Source organism: Myotis brandtii, unplaced genomic scaffold (genome assembly GCF_000412655.1).
Source record: "Myotis brandtii unplaced genomic scaffold, ASM41265v1 scaffold314, whole genome shotgun sequence".
Classification (NCBI taxonomy): Eukaryota; Metazoa; Chordata; class Mammalia; order Chiroptera; family Vespertilionidae; genus Myotis; species Myotis brandtii.
This window is the reverse complement of record NW_005362033.1, coordinates 3251644-3260546: the sequence shown is the minus strand read 5'-3', so window position 1 is coordinate 3260546 and position 8903 is coordinate 3251644. Positions and strand designations below refer to the sequence as shown.

Genomic DNA, 8903 nt, shown 5'->3' with positions numbered 1-8903 from the left:
GTACCCTTTTATGTAATGATGTTTACTTTGAATTTATATTAGTTCACACAAACACTCCATCCATGCTTTTGTTCCAGCCCTCCGGTCCAGTTTAAGAACCCATTGTGGCCCTCAAGTCAAAAAGTTTGCCCACCCCTGCACTAGAGCAAAGTGAGCCTGGAGCACTGTTGCGGTTGGGGATTTAGGGAAATCAAAGATGAGAGACATAAGTAAAATCAGAGTGTCTAGTGAAAATTTAAGGGAAGATATCCTAAAACTTCCAGGAAATCTCCACCAATGGAGCAAAGGGAAAAAAAATGCCTCTTATTCTGTGAGCAACAAACCAAACTGGGTTGGGGGTCTCAGACAATTCGCTCATATGATTGCAAAGACAGACAGAAACTTCCAGATTGGAGAGGGCTCCCAGATTGGAGAGGGTACAGGTCAGGCTGAGGGACTCCTCCCACCCCCTAGTGCACGAATCTTCGTGCACCGGGCCCCTAGTTTTCCTATAATCCTCTGTATTTCTGTGGTGTCAGTTATTACTTTTTATTTCTTTTCCAAAATTGTTTTGGCTATTTGGATTCCCCTGTGATTTTATGTGAATTTTATGATGGGTTTTTCTCTTTCTCCAAAAAGAAAACAAAACACGCCATTGGGATTTTATTACAGATTACATTGAATCTGTAGATCAAGCATGTCAAACTCAAAAGTTAACTAACACAGGCCAAATAAACAAGGTTTAAGTTTCTGTGGGCCACAAAAAAACAAAAGTTTCAATTTTCATAGAAACATAGGTTTGTTTCGATAGAGACATGCTGAATACAAAGGGCTAAAATAAATGAGTAGTCGTTAACAAAATAATAGAACATTTTAATAAAAATTAAACATTTTTTCTTGAACATTAACTTACCAGACGTTGAATAACTGCACAAATTAATAAGTGTAACGCAAATATACCTATTTTTCTTGTTCTCCCAAAGTGAAGTATTTCCTGTTGTGCACACCAAACAAGTCAGTCCAAGACTAATGACAGGGTAATCGGCTGCTAAAATATTTGCTGCTAGTATTAGTGGAGAGAAATGGTGCGCCTGCGCATAAAGCACATAAAGGAAGTGAATGCATCACAATGATAGTAATCAGTCATTAGCGCATGTTGTAGTTTGTTATTAATAATTATGTATAACAAGATATTGTAAAAATTAAGTTACGAATTTTTCATTAAAACGTTTCTTATATACCATTAGAAAGGCTGGGACACAAAAATATTTGTTGTGGGCTGCATGCGGCCTGTAGATAGCTTTGTGTAGTATTGTCATCTTAACAATCTTAAATCTTTCAATACATGATGTCTTACTATTTATTTAAGTTTTCCTTTATTTCTTCCAGCAGTGTTTTGTGTTTTTCAAGCTGTAGGTCTTGAGCCTTCTTGGTCAAATTTATTCCTATTTTATTATTTTAGATGTTACAAATTGAATTGTTTTTTTAATGTCATTTCAGATTATTCATTGCTAATGTATAGAAATAAAACTGATTTTTGGCCCAGCCAGTGTGGCTCAGTGATTGAGCAACCAGGAGGTCACAGTTAAATTCCCATTTGGGGCACATGCCCAGGTTGCAGACTTGATCTCCAGTAGGGGACGTGCAAGAGGCAACTGATCAATGGTTCTCTTTCATCATTGATGTTTCTATCTTTCTCTCCCTCTCCCTTCCTCTCTGAAATCAATAAAATATATTTTTAAATGTATTATAAAAACAAAAACTGAGTTTCCCATGTTTGTTTGTATCCTGTAATTTTGCTCTACTCATTTATTAGCTCTAACATTTTGTTTGTTTGTGTGTTCTTTGGAGTTTTCTAGATATGAGACCATGCCATCTGCAAAGAGAAATACTTTTTCCTTTCCATTTTGGGTGCATTTTATTTATTTTTCTTGTCTAGTGCTTTGACAACCCTCAATACTATATTGAGTACAAGTAGCTTCCTACTCCACTATTTTTCGTGATGTCATTGTGAATTTTAAGAAGATAATGAGATTTTATATCTTACATGAGATTTCAAATTTTTGAAGTACTATAATTTTATGGAATTCAGGGCTTATTTCATCATCTACCCTAAAAAATGAAATCCAGTGATTATCATTTCAATGAAATGTTTTTTTGAGCCTATGGAAAGATGATAAAATGTCAAGAAGATAAAAATGTTTGTAAAATGTAATCTTCATCCAGATATGTGTCACCAGGATAGTTGAAATGAGACAAAACTTTACATTCTCATTGTTCTTATACCTTGTTCAGTCTGAGAGATGAGACTAAATATTATGGAAACATTTAGAGGAAGGCATAATCACTGTGGTATTTTCTCTCTTACAAGCATAAAAAAAATAAACATATTGTGGTACTGCTAGAAAACGTTATTTTTGAGTCATTTCTTTTTAAAGCTTGGCCATAAAGTAAAATATCACTTCTGTAAATAACTTGGTAGAAAATGAAAAGTCAAATGATCAAAATACTCATCTGTAGTACTCTGCATGGTACATTATTTCAAGAAATCAAAGTCAGATTTCGGACCTTCAAGACACTTATGTACTTGGGGAAACTAAACAGAATACATGTGTGGGGGGTCGGAATTATATCTTCAAAAACAGTGTTGCATTTCCAGTTAGGAGACTTTTCTTTAAGTCTCCATAATACCTCACAACTCAAGTCATTTGTTGAGAGAGAGAGAGAAAGAAAGAGAGGGGGAGGCATCAGTGTGTGAGAGAGAAATATCAATTGGTTACCTCCTGAACACACCCCAACTGGGGATCGAACTTGCAACCTAGGTATGTTCCCTAATTGGATATCCACCCCCAACCCATTGGTGTATAGGATGATGTTTCAATCAACTGTACCACCAGCCAGGGCTAAATTTATGGGTGTTTTTTTTTTTTTTTTGCTTTTGGTTTTTTTTTTTTTATTGGTTAAGAATGGTGTTATTCTAGTGTCTAGATTATACTGAATTCAATAATTATAGGTTGAAATATATTATTTTATAGATATTCTTCAGCAACTTTAAATTTTCTGTAAATTGAAATATTTTTTAATAATATTTTTTATTGATTTCAGAGGGAAAAGGAGAGGGAGAGAGAGATAGAAACATCAATGATGAGAGAGAATCATTGGTCGGTTGCCTCCTCCATGCCCCCTACTGGGGATAAGCCCATAACCCGGGCTTGTGCCCTGACTGGGAATCGAAAGGTGACCTTCTGGTTCATAGGCCGATGCTCAACCACTGAGCCACTGGCCGGGCTAAATTGAAATCTTTTACTACATCTCTCATTTCTTTACCACTGGCACTTCCAAATCTGTTGCAGAATATTTTTCTATTGGAATTCAATAGAAAATTATAATACTTTATAGTGAGGTATATATTCTTCTGGGGTGCGGGAGAAGAGGACAGGGATTCATTCTGGAAGTAAGCTAATTTTTTCACTTATTTCAAAGTCCAACCAGGGATATTAGTAGGAAGTTGTACATCACTTAAACTTTTTTAAGTGTTTATTTTCTTTGTATGTATTAGGCCTCAAGAAAGGAGACCTGGATATGAACAGTTCCACCCAGGCCCGTCCCCAGTGGATCATGATTCACTGGAATCCAAGAGACCACGTTTGGAGCAGGTTTCTGATTCCCATTTCCAGCGTGTCAGTGCCACGGTCTTACCTTTAGTGCACATGCTACCAGAAGGGTTGAGGTCTTCTGCAGATGCAAAGAAGGTAAATATTTGCTCCCTTACTCTGTAGAACTGTCAGTCTCTAATATTTATTTAGTTGAATTCAGGCACCTTGCCTAAAAGAAAGTCCAGTTACAGTCTCTAAAGGTTAGTGCTATGGGAAAGTAAGAATTTTGTTAAATAAAACGAAAAACCACAGACTTATTGTTCCAGACTTTTGAAGTCAGTACTTTAGATTTTTTAGTAAATGAAAACAATCTGAGGACTGTTATAAAGAAAAATTGCTATCGAATAACTCTCAAGCATTTTGTACTGGCTTGCTGGACTGTAAAATGTGGTCAGAGGTACTCAAGACTACCATAATTTTCCTAAATTTAAGTTAAATGTTAAATAATCTTCTGAAATTTTTTAACTTGCAACATGGGACAAGATACTATTTATGTGTGGATTAAGTGTATTTATAAAGAAAAAACATTTTTTTCTAATATAAAAAATGTATATTCTTTAGGAGACTTGCAAATACTAGTACAAGTAAAAAGTTACCTGTAATTCTGTATCTTGGAGATAACTAATTTTAATATGCAGCTATATTTCGTGACATTTCAAATAATGTGTATTTATCAGAAGGCTCTACTAAGATCAAACCTCTTTTTCTTTGTGTTTATTATTATTTGCCTTTCTTTAATGAAATGTATGTTTGTTTATTATGCCTTTATTTTGTTGCTGTGTTTATCTTTTTTTTAGTTGAATGTATTGGGGTGACATTGGTTAATAAAATTAGAGGTTTCAGGTGTACAGTTTTATAATACATCATCTGTATATTGTATTGTGTATTCACCACCCCAACTCAATTCTACTTCTATCACCATTTATTCCCCTTATGCCCTCTACTATCACTGCCCCCCCCCCCCCCCCCCCTTTTCCTTTTGGTAATCACCATGCTATTGTTTGTGTCTATGAGGCTTTTTATTTTTCATTTTTATTAATCCTCACCCGAGGATATTTTTTTCCATCGATTTTTAAAGAGAGTGGAAGTGAGTGGGAGATACAGAGAGAGAGGAACATCAATATGATAGAGACACATTGTTTGTTTGCCTCCCGCACGCATCCAACTGGGGCCAGGGATTGAATCTGAAACCACAGTACGTGCCCTTGACTAGAAGCGAACCTGTGACCCTTCAGTCTATGGGCTGATGCTCTAACCCAGTGATGGCGAACCTATGACACACGTGTCAGAAGTGACACACGAACTCATTTTTTTGGTTGATTTTTCTTTGTTAAATGGCATTTAAATATATAAAATAAATATCAAAAATATAAGTCTTTGTTTTACTATGGTTGCAAATATCAAAAAATTTCTATATGTGACACGGCACCATAGTTAAGTTAGTGTTTTTCAAAATGCTGACACTCAGAGCTCAAAAGGTTTGCCATCACCGCTCTAACCACTGAGCAGCCAACTAGGGCTGTTTTTTTGTTTGTTTGTTTGTTTTTGTTTTTTTTTTTTTACCACTTGGCGACAGCATGGATGGATCTAGAGGGTATTATGCTAAGTGAAGTAAGCCCGTCAGGGAAAGACAAGTACCAAATGATTTCACTCATGTGTTGAAATCCAATGAACAACATAAACTAACAAACAGAAACAGCCCCATAGATAGAGAACAGACTGACAGTTGTCAGAGGGGAGGCGAGTTTCAGGGCAGGGAGAAAATGGTGAAGGGATTAAGCAAAGAGTTTATCTTTTTTTAAATTGTACATTTTACTTATCATTAAAGCTGGTACTTAGTAGGAAATGAATAAATATTTATTTTAGAATAAACTAATTCTTTAAAACTCTTAAAAAGATATCAACCCCTTTACTATCATACATTAATATCTCTTACTCTCTCCCTCTTTTTATTAGCAAATCTCTTCTTTATAATTTATTTACCTTTGCAAATAACGGCTCTTCCCACCCTGATATTAGGTAAAAAAATACCCACATATTTTCTTTGGTTTTTTATGCAGGGAAAAGTGATTTAAGACATAGTGATTGTCTGCAATTTATTTTCATATAGTTGAGCCAAGGTAAAAAAGGGTAAGTGTGTATGTATGTGTAGAGAGAAAACAAATAAAGTAAAATGTTAACTAGTGAATCTAGATGAAAGATAAATATCTATTATACTCAACTTTCAACTGTTATGTAAATGTGAAAATTTACAAAATAAGTTGGGTGGGGGAAAGCTCTTTGTCATAAGCTATAAATGAGCTAAATTTGGGGGAGTTTTGATACCCTCCTCATCATACTAAATATCTGTATTATAGTTTATGGGTATAAAAATACAAGTATTTTGCAGCATTTAAAAATATATACTAGGTCTTCTTCCATGACTGAATAAATTGCCACAAATATAATACCTAGTTATGGAACTTTTAGCAGAAAGGGATCTTAAAAGCTTATTCATAGGGATATAAGGATGGTTAAACATTTGTAAATCAGTCAATATGATATATCACATTAACAAACTAAAGGATAAAAACCGCATAATCATCTCAATAGATGCAGCAAAAGCATTTGAAAAAATTCAGTATCCTTTTGTGGTAAAAACTTTCAACAAAGTTGGTATAGAAGGAACATAATTCAACATAATAGAGGATATGTATGACAAAACCACAGCTAATATGCTTAATATGAAAACTTATAAGATCAGGATTCTTAATTCTGTCAAGAATGCCATTGGTATTTTAACGGGGATTGTATTAAATCTGTATATTGCTTTAGGTAGTAATGACATTTTAACAACAGTCATTCTTCCAATCCATGAGCAAGGTACAGTCAAACTTCAGTTCTCAGATTTCTCCCATCTTGAACATTTCAGTTCTCCACCAAGTTGCTCACAGAAAAAAAAAGTCTCACTATCACCACTTCTATTCAGCATAGCATTGGAAGCCACAGTAATCAGACAAAACAGGAAATAAAAGGTATCCAAATTTAAAAGGAAGAAGTAAAACTGTCATTATTTGCAGATGACATACTATATATAGAAAACGCTAAAGTCTCCACCTAAAAACTGTTAGAACTAATGAATGATTTCAGTAAAGTTACAGGATATAGAATCAACATACAGAAATCTATTGTGTTTTTGTACACTACTAGTGAGTAATATGGAGAAAATAAAGCAGTCCTATTTACAATTCCATCAAAAAGGATAAAATACCTAGTAACAAATTTATCCAAAAGATGAAATACCTATACTCTGGAAACTATAAGATATTGAAGAAATTGAAGAATAAACAAATAAATGGAAGGGTATACAGTGAAACCTCGGTTCTCGAACCTAATTTGTTCTGGAAGACTTTGAGAAGCAGTTTGTTCAAAAACTGATTTTTTTCCCCATTAGAAATCATGTACATTGAATTAACTCGTTCCAGACCCCCAAATGATTTCTGTTTTATCCTTATATACAGTATATGTATAATGTACTGTTTAATCTGTAAACAAACACTTCTTTTCTTAACGTGTTAAGTGCCCAGTCAGTCACCAGTGACTGACACTATACTTTCTGTCGGGAAGACAAAACAGGCTGGGCGCTTAACGTGTTTAATTTATAGAACCATCACCTACTAGCCTTAAATAAATCACTTTCAGCACTCATTCCAGGGGTGCAGCATCTTTGCTTTTTCACATCACTGCTATCACTGGCTAACTGCATTTCACTTATCCAAATCAACAAGTTTTTCTAATTCTTAATTGCCTGTGATCATTGTTTCTTTCACACCCTTAGCAACATCAGCACTCTTGATGGCCTCTTTATGTTTTATTTATTTATTTATTATTTACTTTTTTATTAAATCTTTATTGTTCGGATTATTACAGTTGTTCCTCTTTTTCCCCCCATAGCTATCCTCCACCCGGTTCCCACCCCACTCTCTGCCCTTACCCCCACTTCCCCCCCCCACTGTCCTCATCCATAGGTGTACGATTTTTTTTTTCCAGTCTCTTCCCACACCCCCCACACCTCTTCCCCCCCGAGAATTGTCAGTCCACTCCCTTTCTAAGCCCCTGATTCTATTATATTCATCAGTTTATTGATTTTTAGATTCACTTGTTGATAGATATGTATTTGTTGTTCATAATTTGTATCTTTACCTTTTTCTTCTTCTTCCTCTTCTTAAAGGATACCTTTCAGCATTTCATATAATACTGGTTTGGTGGTGATGAACTCCTTTAGCTTTTCCTTATCTGTGAAGCTCTTTATCTGACCTTCAATTCTGAATGATAGCTTTGCTGGATAAAGTAATCTTGGTTGTAGGTTCTTGCTATTCATCACTTTGAATATTTCTTGCCACTCCCTTCTGGCCTGCAAAGTTTCTGTTGAGAAATCAGCTGACAGTCGTATGGGTACTCCCTTATAGGTAACTGACTTTTTTTCTCTTGCTGCTTTTAAGATTCTCTCTTTGTCTTTTGCTCTTGGCATTTTAATTATGATGTGTCTTGGTGTGGTCCTCTTTGGATTCCTTTTGTTTGGGGTTCTCTGCGCTTCCTGGACTTGGAAGTCTATTTCTTTCACCAGGTAGGGGAAGTTTTCTGTCATTATTTCTTCAAATAGGTTTTCAATATCTTGCCCTCTCTCTTCTTCTGGTACCCCTATAATTCTGATGTTGGTACGCTTGAAGCTGTCCCAGAGGCTCCTTACACTATCTTCGTATTTTTGGATTCTTTTTTCATTTTGCTTTTCCGGTTGGGTGTTTTTTGCTTCTTCGTATTTCAAATCTTTGACTTGATTCTTGCGCTCCTCTGGTCTGCTATTGGGTGTAATATTCTTTATTTCAGACCATGTATGCTTAATTTCTAGTTGTTTCTTTATCATAGCATCGAGGGTCTCATTAGTTTTCGTGAGGCTCTCCAAAAGTTTATTGCAAGCCCTCAAAATTGCGTTTTTTAGCTCTATATCCTCCATTTCTGTCATGTTTTTTTGTCTCCGCATTTTTTATGCTTTCTTGGTGCACCCCCTAGTGGTCTTTGTGCGCAGTCTTGTTCTAGTTGAGCCTTGATTGTTGTAGTTAATACTAGAGGGATTTGACCACCAGGCCGACTGGCTGTGTGAATCAGCTGTGTCTGCCGCGGAAAACTTCTGTCCTCTGGGGAGGTGCTAATCTAGCCTTTGCCTGAGGCGATCTGGCAAATGGCTCTGCGCAGGGCTTGGGCGGGGCGGGATCAACAGGGCAGGGCGGG

At 35.7% G+C, this 8903-nt stretch overlaps 1 protein-coding gene across 12 annotated transcripts in view; it reads left to right on the top strand.

Moving 5' to 3' along the window:
• The window catches only part of NCOR1 (nuclear receptor corepressor 1), a 241681-nt gene that overhangs the window by 63798 nt on the left and 168980 nt on the right, over window positions 1-8903 (top strand). For all 12 annotated transcript variants that reach the window (XM_014542879.1, XM_014542885.1, XM_014542878.1 and 9 more), the window contains exon 4: window positions 3539-3731. In XM_014542879.1, the coding sequence (XP_014398365.1) occupies window positions 3539-3731 (193 nt within the window). The remainder of the gene's footprint in view (window positions 1-3538; window positions 3732-8903) is intronic.